This window comes from Oryza sativa, chromosome 4 (genome assembly GCF_034140825.1).
Source record: "Oryza sativa Japonica Group chromosome 4, ASM3414082v1".
Taxonomy (NCBI): domain Eukaryota; kingdom Viridiplantae; phylum Streptophyta; class Magnoliopsida; order Poales; family Poaceae; genus Oryza; species Oryza sativa.
The window spans coordinates 16,497,362-16,511,797 of record NC_089038.1 but is presented as its reverse complement, the minus strand read 5'-3'; the positions used below and the strand labels follow the sequence as shown (position 1 = coordinate 16,511,797).

General features: G+C 37.4%; 1 protein-coding gene across 1 annotated transcript; it reads left to right on the top strand.

Annotated features, from left to right (window-relative positions):
- The first annotated feature begins 1,926 nt into the window (after positions 1-1,926).
- LOC9267045 (alpha-copaene synthase) lies at positions 1,927-13,349 on the top strand. Its single transcript, XM_015778955.3, has 7 exons — positions 1,927-2,264; positions 4,398-4,656; positions 5,200-5,578; positions 6,847-7,065; positions 9,671-9,806; positions 12,121-12,369; positions 12,897-13,349. The coding sequence occupies exons 1-7, from the start codon at positions 2,001-2,003 to the stop codon at positions 13,188-13,190; spliced, it is 1,800 nt and encodes a 599-aa protein (XP_015634441.1). The 5' UTR covers positions 1,927-2,000; the 3' UTR covers positions 13,191-13,349.
- Positions 13,350-14,436: the final 1,087 nt, after the last annotated feature.

Below are 14,436 nucleotides of genomic sequence, written 5' to 3'. Positions count from 1 at the left end.
TGTTCAGATTATTCATCTATGGAATTGGATTTTTTTTTTACACAGGGAAGAAGTACATGGAGTCTTAATCCTGAGTGAGCATAGGGAAGTCTAATACTAATTGAACGCTACTGGAATGAACGTCAGAACGGGGCAGTTGGGATAGGGAGATGAGGGAATTCGGCAGATGAATCCACGAGTGGTATACTGTTGATCGACGTCAGCAAGCACCGGAATTTCTGCCTGCAGGGCCATTCTCCTCCACACAAGACCATCATATGTAAATGGTCTCGAATGGACCGGCAGCAGTTAGCGTGCAGCTCTTGGTCTCTCAACCATCGTACTACTCCCTCCGTTTTATAATGTAAAAGGATCTTAAGTTTGCTTATAGTGTTTGAACATTCGTCTTATTCAAAAAAATTTTAGAATTATTATTTACTTTTTTATGACTTACTTTATTATCCAAAGTACTTTACGCATAACTTTTCGTTTTTTATATTTGCATAAACTTTTTGAATAAAACGAGTGGTCAAACACTATAGGCAAAAACTCAAAATCCCTTATATTAAGGACGGAGGGAGCTAATAACTAATTAGCACTGTACTTGTTTTGGAAGACTCAGCGTACGTGCTTCATGTTTATCATCTGCCAGAATCTAGCGGCATCTTTTTCCTTGCTTACCACGAGCACGTACTGTACGTTTTATTTTTTAAAAAATCATGTAGAAGTCCTTTTCAAAATCAAATGAACTAATTTTTAAAATTTCTAACAGTTAATATTTAATTAATCATGCACTACTAGCTTCCCTCTTGTTTAATTTCATTTGGCACCGACTTATCAAATCCTACGGCTCTATCAAACTAAGGGTATCAACAATGTATTATTTACCAACTACTCCCTCCGTCCAAAAAAAACGAATCTATAATTAGATGTGACACATCTCAGTACAACACCCTCATTTTACATACCTTCAGTACAAATCTGGACAGAACAATACATCCCTTATACCAAATAATAAATATTGTAGTACATACCTTCTAAAATAAGTTCATTTTACACATTCCACCTACCAATGTATAACCAACACAACTAGAATACCCTTACTTTCTTAAAACCCAATGCCATTATTCCTTACTAAGAGTAACAATGCTTTTTTATTCCTTCCTATGAGGTTGTAGTGCTATTACTACCTGATATTAGTTGCTTAGTACCTTCACAATGTTTACTAATTGGTACTATAAGAGATGTATTTATCGCTTACTATACCCTTGTCCCAAATATGTATTTATCCCACGGTACCAATACAAGACCAAAACGACCATAATACCGTTACTTGCTGAGATGATCAATGTTTTTTTATTCCTTGCTAGCAGGTTGTAATGCAATTGTCACATATTTGTAGCTTACTACCTCCAAAATGTTTACTATTCGGTATAAGTGTTGTATTTGGTGCTTACTACACCCTCATCCCAAAATAAGTTCATGTTTCACACATCTCACACCAATACAAAACAAAAAGACCACAATACAATAGTTTTCTCAAATGACAATGAAATTCTTGCTAAAAGAATTAATGTTTTTTTATTCCCTACTAGCAGGTTGTAGTCCTATTGCTCTATATGTGTTGCTTAGTACCTCCGTATGTTTACTATTTGGTATAAGGGATATATTTATTGCTTATTACACCCCGCTCGTAAAATAAGTTTATTTCTCACACATCCCACACATAGCAACCACTATCTATTTAATTTATTTATCTATTTTTTCTTCTCAACCAATCACAAACTTCATCCAATTATTTTTGTTACTTCTTTAATATCCATGCCCACCTAATATTTGAACGGAGAAAGTATCTATTTTGTGACAAAGACAGTATCCTTTTCAAGAGTTCATTCTGGAAGCCCTATGCCTTATCCTATATAAAGCAGCTAGCTAGCTAGCTAAAGCAACCATCAGACTACCACACTACAATAGTATCAGTGAACTGCTAGCTGTTGCCCTCCCAAGGGAAATATACTAGTATGTCTACTTCCATCCCTCTCCCTTTCTTCTTCTCTCATGGTGTTGTGCATGCTAGGACAGGCCATCCTCCAATCTGGCCGCCGGTTGGGCTCCTTTCTGCTGGTGCCCCGGCAAAAGTCTCCTTCCGACGACAAAGCAATGCGCATCGACATGCTGCACAAGTTGTGTCCACACAATCAATCACTCCTGCGAAGGAGGTGTCTAGCTTTGAGCCCTCTGTGTGGGGGGACTTCTTTATCAACTATGACACAAAGCCACTACAGGTATACATTTTTTTTTTCATTTTCATATTGTGTACATTTTGCTCTACAGCAAAACTGTACAACTGTTCTGTAGAAGAATATCATCTGGTTTTCTAGTCAACATAAACATATAACCTGATCTAACAAGCATATCAAAAGATTGCTGACAGGCCTGAAACAAATTTCACCACCATGTTATCACGTACAAAACCCTTAGGAATTAATATATCTGTTCTTGTTTACTTGTCACCTTAACCACCTTTTGAAGTTTGGAAATATTTATCGATCACTACACGGTTACGAAGGTGATAATTCTCATTTTGCATATGTTACCCATATGCATGTAGAAGAGATTACATATCCCACCAACATATGGGTATTTTGGTTGTTTCATTAAAAAAAGTTGATTACATGGGTATGTGTGCATGGTCAATAGTGAGCAATAAACAAAAATGGTGGGACTAATACCGGCACATGTTTAACGTCAAACACGCTCCGGCTGCCTAGGCCACGCAGGCAACTTGTTTACGAAGATCCGAATTTTCCCAGATAGGCATCAAAACCACACACAAAAAACTGGTTTTCACTGGCTGACACGTTAAGATGCTCGAGTGCATAAGATTTTTGCTCAAAAAACAAAAAAAAATCCAAAATAATAAAATTCTAGAAACCCTATCTTGATATCCAATACAAGCATCATCGCAATCAATATGAGATGACATAATTAAGGAATAAGGACGGAATGATGCGACATAAAGAGTGACTAGAGGTCGGGCAGATTGATGGGCGTATTTATTTTGGCTTCGCCTTTTCACACGTGGTCCTATTATGAGGCCAACTAGGATTGTTTTTATAGACAATTTTGGGTATTTTCTATGAAAAATACGATTTTATCGACCGGGTCTTTAAGACGGGCACCTAAAAGAATAATCCTATTTTTAGACGCGCCTCCTAGGAAGCTTGCCTATGAAAATTGACTCTCACAGTAGAGCCTTGATCGGAGAGCCTACGCTTTTTCATATGTAGGTCTTTACTTAGGCCGCCTATTAAAATATAGGGGTTGTTCATGAAAATAGTTCTTTGTAGCATGGGCAATTACTCCCTCCAATGTTTCTCATTTGGTATATTGACGTGCAGATTCCCAAAACAACTTCAACTAAGTCTTGACTTCTATAGTAAGAGTGGCATATTTTAGCTGTAAAATCAACGGCAATATTCACATGACAAATTATATAATTAATACTTCTATATCTAATTATGTACTTTGAAAAAGTGAAAAAAACACAAATATACATATTTTTTCAATAATTTACGTTTATATACCTGCACGAGATTTGCAAAAATATACCCGCTTCGAGGAACGGAAACGTGGGACCGCGATGGTCCCGCAGTTCTAAAACACGGGACCGATGTCCCACGGAACGGTCGCGCGGGACCGCGATGGTCCCAAAACGCGGGAGCGAACTGGCCAGCGATTTATTTACTGAGTCGGCACTGTTTGACAATGTTTCGGGTACTGTTTGCCACTTTACATCACTGTTTAGACCTGTTTATGGCCAGTTCCGCACATTGAACCTGCGGTACCGCCTTACAAAACTGTGTCAAACAGGGCTACACAGTGTCCATAGTGCTAAACAACGTTAAAAATCACTGGCTGCCTCGCTCCCGAATTTTGAACCTGCGGGACCGTCGAGGTCCCGCGCAACCGTTTTGTAGGATCGTCGGTCATGCGTTTTGGAGCGGTCACGCGTTTTAGAGCTGCGGGACCATCACAGGCCCGCGTTTCCGTCCCGATATTTTTGCAAATCGTCTGATGTAGATATATAAATGTAAGTTATTAAAAAAAATAAGTATATTAGCAAATTTTTTTTCTTTAAAAAGTTTGCAAGCACTCATTGTAGAACGGCACATATTTGGAACTTAAAAGGATAAAGGGGCGACATAGTTCACATTTTCCTAGCGGATCAATGGAGTTTTATCATATTTTTTTTATTACATTTGATTTAATGCTGATTTTGGCAAGAAAAAAATTGGTCAAATCCACAACAGACCAACAAGTTATCTAAAAGGAATATTTTATTTCACCTAACTATTTGTTCCTGTATTTCTTTCATTTGATTCTAACAAATCAAATTTTTGCATGCAAATAAACAGAGATCGGAGGATTGGATGATGGAAAAGGCTGATAAACTAAAACAGGACGTCCGTATACTGTTTGAGACCCACAATGATACAGCCAAGAAAATGCACTTAGTAGATGCAGTTCAACGTCTTGGAATAGATCACCTTTTCCAAGATGAGATAAACAATGTAATAAGTGACATCAAAGAAAGTGAATTCACTAGCTCTAGCCTCCACGAGGTTGCTCTCCACTTTCGCTTACTTAGGGAGCATGGCATTTGGGTATCTCCAGGTACTAATAAATACTATAGGAGATAACTTGCAGAGTAATTTTCACAAAATTGCAACTTGGTCAGAAATATCTCACTGCAACCATTACTATGTATTTTACAAACTACAATAATGCCAAACAAGTTTATTACAAAATACACCCTTCATTTCAATAAATTTGGTCAATCTTAAAGAAGTTTGACTAGGAAAAAAGTCAAATGACTTATAATATGAAACGGAGGGAGTAACAATTTATCCACTGTGTGCATGACAGATAGGCCCAATTTTCAATAGTGCGAGTATTTCTTATATTGGTGATGACTTGCATATACAAATTTTTGTATTTTTCTTTGGATCACAAAATTTTAAGTCATTGTATTGTAGGTATTCATTCATTTTCGTAATTATTTTTTGTGTCAAACAATTTTTCAATATAAATCCAAATTAGAGTATATATATACATAAAAATTAGTCAAGAATATCCGATGTATTAAAAAATTGTATGAAAAGGGAATCTAGTATCTTTTGGAAGGAAAAATCCACATTTAATTTAGCTGCCTTGCAGATGTATTCGAAAAATTCAAAGGAGAGGATGGGAGGTTCATCAATACAATAGCTGATGAACCAAGGGCATTATTAAGTTTGTACAATGCAGCTCACCTCCTTGTCCATGATGAGCCAGAACTTGAAGAAGCTATGTCTTTTGCAAGGCACCACCTCGAATCAATGAGGGATGGAAGTAGGCTCAAGGCCCCTCTAGATAATCAAATCAACCGTGCCCTACACTTACCATTACCGAGAACCTACAAGAGAGTTGAAATGTTGCATTACATGCTGGAGTACGGACAGGAGGAAGAGTGTATTGTTGTTCTTTTAGATCTTGCAAAGCTGGAATTTAACCTTCTGCAGCATGTCCACTTGAAGGAGCTCAAAGCTTTTTCTCAGTAAGAGTCTTTCTTTGCTTTGTCTTTGTACATGTCTTGTGGATGTAGATACCAGGTTTATTCATTTCCTTTATCTAAAAAAAGAGTATTTATTTGATATTTATATATATAATAAGTAAATATATACCATGAAAGTAATTGATTGTGCCCTTTAGGACAGAAACAAACCACTGTAATAATCTCAAATCTGTGTATGTGCACGATACAACTACCAAAATATGTTTTTCGATCTTCGCTCTACAGTTAGTAAAGATAATTTAGAGAATATTTAGTTATTAGTGAATGGGCCGTGCGTTACAGTGGAGAATTTAGAAGTATTTGTTTTCTAGGAAAGCTTGATAAAAACCTATTGGAAATTATTTACTCGTCATACCTAAAAGGACTATAATTTGAGCTACGTAGAAGTTGATGTGTAATTTCAACTCATGAATAGTTATGACAAGTATGAGAGGGATTCGATGGCTTTTACTTTCTAGGTGAGATGTTGCTCAATACATCTTGAGCTCTAAAGCAATTATACTAAGTGGTTAATTCTGAATACACATGACATGTGGGTAGCTATGATCAAAGTAAAGGAGGAATCCAAAGGCTGTTGTATTTCAGATGAACTTAATCAATACATGTGGATATTTTAGCTCTGACTATATAGGATAGACAGATATAGATAAGTGCAAAATTCTGGAGAGACGTTGTGTTCCTTCGATGTACTGAATGGTAAATACATAAAATGTGTACCTCGTTTTAGACAAATTGACGCTTTGTTTGTGCAACCAATTTAATGTTAATTAATCACAAAATACATGTACAACTTTATGTTTTGTCCAGAAGTAGTCAATATATGTCATGTTAATGAGGTAGTTAGTGTATCCGAGTTTAGGTATCGCTTTATCTGTAGTTTCAAGTATTGAACAATAGAAAATTAAGGTTTATACTACTATATAATTTGTCCACTCTCAGATAAAAAAGAAGGACAGCTAGCCTTCAAGGAATATCCGAATATTTTATCAATCTTTGTCTCAGCATTTGCAGCAGCAATACACTAGAGGCTTTTATGCGGCTTTAAACATCCAATAACTAGTGACATATACTGAAATAACTAGCAATATGGCTCTTCATGTTGTTAGTGTTTTCGGTATGCCTGATATGCTATGTACATATTATTACTATCATAAATCAATTAATACTCATTGCTTCTAATGATCTAATATATATATCTTAAATATACTTCAAAACAAGCACCTAAAACAATCGATCATTTTAATTTTCAGGTGGTGGAAAGATCTTTATGGATATGTCGAGCTAAGTCATGTTAGAGATCGTGCAGTGGAGTCATATCTTTGGTCCTATGCGCTATTCTATGAAGAAAACTTAACACTCACACGGATGATCCTTGCCAAGATAATTGTATTCATTGTCCTTATGGATGACACATATGATGATCATGCCACCATCGAGGAATGCAGGAAGCTGAATGAAGCCATACAAAGGTACGATTAATTAATAGGTCAAAAACAACAGAAATTAATATCCTTCATCTCAAGCCACCAATTGTAAGAGAAATCAAGAAAACCGCACAACAAATTATATTTAAAAGTTCTAAAGTTTCACAGAATATTATAATATGTTAAAGATCAGGCTTTTCAAAATTGAAAGGTACAGATGATCAAATCAGAAGCCCAAAAATAAATCAAAATTTAACTATTCTACCCCTATACCTGTAAATCTGAATCAATTAAAACCTCTAACCGCTATGCATGACCGTGTGATATAACCTCATATACTTAAAGTAATTTCTATGGAAAAATATACAGAGATAGATAGAAAGAGGGAGAGAGAGAGAACGTGCTATTGCGTAACACGTAGCATGTTGTTTAACTAAGCAATGTGTCACACGCGTGCCCATCGATCCTCTGCACCTCTCCCACCCCTTCATTAGCTACCCTCTGCCCCTCCCATGCAGATTCAATATTTTGTGTATTTTTGGAAGACCCTACCTATACTTTTACTTCTAGATGGGATGGGGAGGGGATAGATTGGGATGGTTGTCTCTGACGCATTGTCTAGATGGCCAAAAGCTGGCAGTCTTTTTATTTCAATAATAGGCACATGCACATTTTTCATCGTAACCACTACAAACCATTTCCGTGTCCCTATGAAGATGACTAATGCCGCCCAGGGTCATATAACAAAAGAAAACTATTTCTACAGATAGCTCCTTATGAAAAATTGCATGTGAAAATAGGTCTATTAACACAAATGGGTCGCGTAATTTGAAAGGTGGGGTCATTTTTATATACGGATCTTATAAGAAAAAATCAATAAAATTGATTTTTAAGGGCAGTTCTATTAGGAAACCACTTGTAACTCTTTCCTATGATGTCGCCTAATGACAAATGTTATGTGACAATTGTAGTTCTTGTTGAGATGTTGTAGTTAATGTTTTTCTATTTTAGGTAGTTAATGGGATCAAAAGTTCATTATAAGAAGCTTTAAGGTCTACATTAGAATTTTTTGTTACATACGTTGACGGGTACAATTTCTATAAAACAATATAGCGCTCGACAAGGTTTGTAACTTTCTAGTCAAAGTTATTTCATTTAAGAACACTTAGGTGCCGAAATATTCGTTTCAAATTCGGAATCTACTTTTTAAAAAAGGATGATTTTACAAACAGATCTTTATGAAGTCTAAAGTTTTAAAATTCATAGAAAATACACCTTAAGTCCAATTGAGTTAATCCAAAGTTCTATGAGATCCTTACAATATTTCCTCAAATATGGCCTAGTCAATTTTTTTTTATATTTCCTTTATTATGAACATTCACAAATGTCAAGTTGCATAACACATCAAAACATACAGTGGGAACTTGACATAAGTGAACAATGATATTACCAAAATATGGACCTTACAAATTTAATGAAAAAATTGTTGGGATCATATATAACTTTAGTTCACCTCAATCGCACTTCAAATGAACACTACATAAATCTTTAAGGTTTTAATATGTGTTACAAGTTTAAGAGAGTTTAAATTAGAAGATCAACGTCTATTTCATAGTAATTAACAAAGTGCTTCATATGTAAGATGGTAATAAGTAAGATACACGTGAAGGGAGAGATCCCGGATTTGAATCCTACATACTAGATGCATATTTTGTGTGAAAAAATTGCGAACTTGTGACAATTAAAATATGAAATACTTTTTGCGCCTACAATAATTAAAGACTTGAAAGTCGAACTTAAAATACAAAAAAATAGATTTGTTAACATGCAGTTGTGCAATCCACTAGCACAAAACTGTCGATTTCTATAGGCCCTATGTAACATTTGGTTGGCTAAACACTTCCAAAAATGGGGGTACCAATTATATTGTAACTGCCTATAAAAGTAGTTTTCCGAGCATTCAACATTCCACCTCTAATTCTAGAGCAGCAAAACATGCGAGTTTTTCCAACTACTATGCAATGACCAAGCAGAGTACCGCTCATGCATACACATATATTCTACTGTCATTCTATCAAGAAACAGCTAAGGCCAACTTTTAGTTAATTAAAACAGAGATGTGCAACTGGAGGTAGAGCTAGCTACAACTACCAAAGGTAGCTGGCATCAGTATTCTTGTTACCGAGCTGTTGCTGCCAGCATGATATGAACCAACAATTTCCATGAACCCGAGCTACTTAGAGCAAATAAAAAAGAAATTGTTTATTTTACCTTTTGATGTTTAATGCACCTAAACAATTAATCTGAGTAAAGCACAACTGAAAAACCATGTTGATCCTCTAACTAAATAAATTTGTTGTACAGTTACCATCGAATTTATCGATCACTATACATCTCAATTAATTATGGTCACGCGTTTCACACAATGTTAACAAGTCTTTCATTCGAGAAATATTAAACATCATCAAACCACTTTATTCGTCACTGGTACATGGCGTGTCCATTTGAGCATAATTTACAAAGTATTTCATTCATTTATTTGTGGTTTCAACGCGATACATCCCTGTCAAACTATCTTTTTCGGCTAGATTTATTTACACTTGCCTAATTAAGTAATTTCATAAAAATTCCCAATTGGCCTATTGGACAGATGGGATGAAAGTGCTATCTCATTACTACCAGAGTACATGAAAAAGTTCTACCGTGCACTGCAGAATTACTTCAGGGAGACTGAAGCTCAAGTAGAGGCCAGTGACAAATACCGGGTGACCTGCATGAAAAAAGAGGTATACCAGTTATATATGTACTGCATCTTTCCACTTTTATTTCCTGTATTTGTTTAAATCTTCATATTATGCATTGATCGTTAATGGATTCTTCTTACTGTATGTTATCGATATATACCAAGAAAAGATCGTGTGCACCAATGAAATTTGTCATCTATTGGAATAAACTATCCACATTTATTATATATTCAATATAAGAGCATCACCAACAGTTCCCAAAATTCTATCCCCGAAATCTTTTGTTTAAATCACTAATGAGAAAATTTTGGGATAGAATCTAGGGCTAACTTTTCACCACCAAACCTAAAATTTTGAAACCATATTGAACATCTATTACTGATAGAAAATCGTAATAATCCAGGTACCAATACTTATAGCTGTATGCTCAACATGAATTTGTTAAACCATGCCTAAACGATAACACACGTGCTTTTTCATCCTCACTTTATGTAAAATGTTTAGTAAGTGTTGCTAGAACTTGGACAACTAGATACGTAAACTTGTGTAACCCTCCCAAAATTAGCATGGTAGGACTAAACTTCTCATTTCATACTGTACACACGTAGACTTCTATGCACTACGAGACTTGTGCCAACCCTACGGATCAAAAATTGTCAGAAAAATAGGGTTTATCCATAGAAATTGTATTTTTGAGGGAACCGACAAGAATTGCCGATAGAAAAATCACAACGGAGAAATTAGATTTTCCTATGGGTTTCCCTATGTGTTTAACACAGAAAAATTCCATTGGCATCGGGTTTTGTCGCCTAAATTGTGACGTGCTGCCGTCAGGAAAAAAGATCATGTGGCACCATAAAATAAAATGGCTCCAAGACAACCTCCCGCCCCCCCCCCCAACAATTCAATCCACATATCCATATGGATTATTGAACATAACTTTTTCAACAAAATATGCAAATGAACTCTTTTTTTTTTACTGATACATAAGTGATAAAGCTACAGATAGGCATGCACAACAATTCAGCATCAAATTTTAAGCAAACTTCAATCCTGTAAGTTATATAACCAATACACGTACATGCCAATTCACATCAACAAGAATCTTTTATTCACCACTATAAGTTACAAGTTATGGTACTACATGTCCTCCGGCAGCAATATTCCAAGCTAGATGAGACAATGAATGCAGATATCTTATCCCTTTTCAATGCATTTTTATCTCTATCTATTTTCTCCTCTTTACTTGCCTTGAGAATACTACAGATTATGGTAAAAATATATCAAGGTATAGGAGACACACAATATTGTAAGCTGATCAATAAGATCCTGCTATATGCTTAAAAAGTTGTGGTTCATGAGGATACTACAAACAGCATAATATTGAATACATGTAAGTAACTGTCAGTCTAACAATTCCAAGGATATAAATAACTGATTAATCATATGGCTGCTATTATCATGCTTTAATGTTCTATACTATTTATGAAATTCATATATTATTTAGCCCAATAGCTTAAATGGAATTATCTGCCATATCAATCTAGCTAGCAGGAAGCACAATTAACCCATAGCTTATACTTAATCTAATCGTATTCCAGCGGGCTTTGCACAAAATATATATCCTTCACTGACACACGAACTACATATCCTTAACAAGATGGACAGGGACTGAAGATACACGCAAAATAATGAACTAGCTAGAGACTTTAAGTGCATACATCGATCTAAATATGTTGTTTTTTAATCATAACAATATTAGAAGAAACCAAGGGAAGGCCATGGCTTTTTTCTACAATAGGAAACTATGAAGTCACAACCTCTCAGCATTCAAGCACCTTACTTAATACAGTAGACAAAAATCATTCGAAAGAAAATTACAGACAAGGATCCCATCTAAGCATTTCACAATAGACTGGCTTTGGCTACAAGCAAACTGGTTAGTTTAAAGTAAAATAGATGCATCAACCTGACATTAGCGTGGATACATTGAAACAACGCTCACCTCCAAAGATGGCTAGCTGGCTAGCTCGATCGGGTAGCCAGTGGGTGGTGACTGCCGAGGATGAGGGGAAGGGGGTGGCCGGCACATGCTCTCCTTACAGTTGGTTGACCTCGAAAGCAAACGGCAGCGCACAAGGATAGTCAAGTGGAGGAGGGGGGAGACACCGTCCACTCACCATTAAATAACTCGACGAAGTTAACCTTTAACTATGTATAACTTGTCTAAAATGATAATTATTGGAACCGGGTGGAGTATGTCTTTGTTTGATGAGTATGGTAGTAGTGCGGTAAAATAATTATAATGATGTAGCTAACTAGTTTTTTTTGGCTAATTTGATTTGCATGGGTGCAGTTCCAAAATCTATCCACGTATTACCTGCAAGAATTTGAATGGTTGCATCAAAATTACAAGCCAGCATTTAAGGAGCGGGTTGCTTTGTCAACCCTGTCCAGTACTGTTCCACTACTCTGTGTGACTGCTGCAGTTGGCCAGGGTGATGCAGTAACGAAGGAATCATTTGAATTGACAACAGTACGATCAAGTGCCGTTATAGCTTGTGCAAAGATTATGCGTTTCATGAACGACATTGCTGCATTCAAGGTATAGACTTCAATTGTACTGTTTTGAAAAAAAAAATTAAGAGCATTAATTCCATGTACTTCCCCGATTAATTGTGTTTAGATATGTAAGGCTGTGTTCGGAACTAGAGATCCCAACTTATACTCTCTTATTTTCCATGCTCATGTTTCGTGAATTGTTGAGTGGTGCTTTTCTAAAAAAAAACCTATATAAAAGTTGCTTTAAAAATTATTTTTTTCAAGTTTTTAATAGCTAATCGTTAATTAATTGTGTGTTAATAAGTCCCTTGTTTTACATACACTTGGAGAAGTCCCCAACCTAGTTTATGGAACACAACCTAAATATGCACGCAGGAATTGGATGCTGAATGCGGTTCAGCTACTTTATCACTTTACATTACTAAATTCTTAGTGGAGAGTTGAAATGTTATTTGTATATAACTAGCTAATTCCTGCAGCATATAATATTGAAACAAAATTTGAGAAGAAAAGCTAAATATATATTGTAAATTAGAGGAAGTAACATACTTTTTTTTCACACTCATGCAGTCTGGAAGAAAGAACAAAGGAGATGCCGCAAACACTGTAGAGTGCTATATGAATGAGAACAAGGTTACAAGCGAAGTTGCCTTAGACAAGATCGAATCAATGATTGAAAGTGAATGGAGAACCTTGAATCAGGTTCGTTGTGATCATCACCAGCAGTTCCCTGTGGTGCAACGACTTTTGAACTTGGCCGTATCAGTGCCATTCTTTTACGATAAGAAGAAAGATGCATATACATTTTCCAGGTATATTCAGGAGATTGTTGGGGATCTGTTTGTGAATCCTGTCCCCATCTAGAACTGAGCTATCAACAATGCAGCAATCTATGTGCTGACATAATGCTTATGTAATTCTATCTCCGTCCTAAAATAAGTTCAGTTTTGTATATAAATCTGGACATGGTCTATATCGTTATCATTAAAAATAGAGTAAATTGCACAATGGACTAGATTTTTTCACCATAGTTTTACATTAGACTAGGACTTGGCCATCCTTTTTCACTTAGCAGCACAAAAATTTGCATATGTTTGCATATTGGACTAGTGTGGACAACATTGCTCCCAAGCCACAAATTGACAGTACAAATACATGCAACATGATTAGTTCAAACATCCAACAAATATAATCAACACCAATTCCTCTGCTATAATTAGCAACCACAAACACGACACCAGATCCTCACACTTGTGACGACATATCTATGACGGGCATAAGTGGTAGTCAGTGATGATGGTCACCTTTGACGGGTCCTAAAAGATTCCGTCATCGGTGAGCTATTCAGCTGCGACCCGTCACAGGTAACTAGTCACCTGTGATGGGTCGAAAACGGAACCCGTCAAAGGTGAGTTAATCCTCACCTCTGACGGTTTGTACTTCTGGCCCGTCACAGGTGACTAGTTACCTGTGACGAGTTGCAATCGGATGGCCCGTCAGAGGTGAGGTTTACTAACCTCAAACGGGTTCAAACCCTAAACCGTTTGAGGTTAGTTGTCCCCACTATATATACTCGAAGCCGTCACCTACCTTCCCAAGCCGAGCCGGAGGAGATATTTCTTCTCCCGGCGGGGCCCACACTCGGAAGAGATAAGGCTGTCTTCTTTCTCTTTCTCCATTTCTCTTGACTTCTCTCTCCCTTTCTCCATATCTCTGCGTGTAGCGGCGGCGCCAGCGCCGGCCTGGCAGGGGCGGCGGCGCCATCCCGCCAGATCCGGCAAGGGCGAGAGGGGAGGCGCGGGAAGGGAGGCATGGTGGCGGCGGACGGCGTGGAGGTGCAACGGCTGTAGATGGCGGGAGGGTAGGAGGAAGCGGCGGATGGTGGGAGCGCCTTCCGTCCACCAGATCTGGAGGCCCGACTGAGGGAGAGGAGGCGGTGGCGGCCCGACGGTGGCAACGGTGGCGCCCTCCCCTCCGCCAGATCCAGCGGGAGGGGAGGCGGCGGCGGCTCGGCGGCAGCAGATCTACCCGTCTCCGCCCTCGGGAGTGGCGGCGGCGGGCTTGGGCGGGCGGGAGCGAGCGGCCATGGCGGCGGTAGCTGCGACAACGA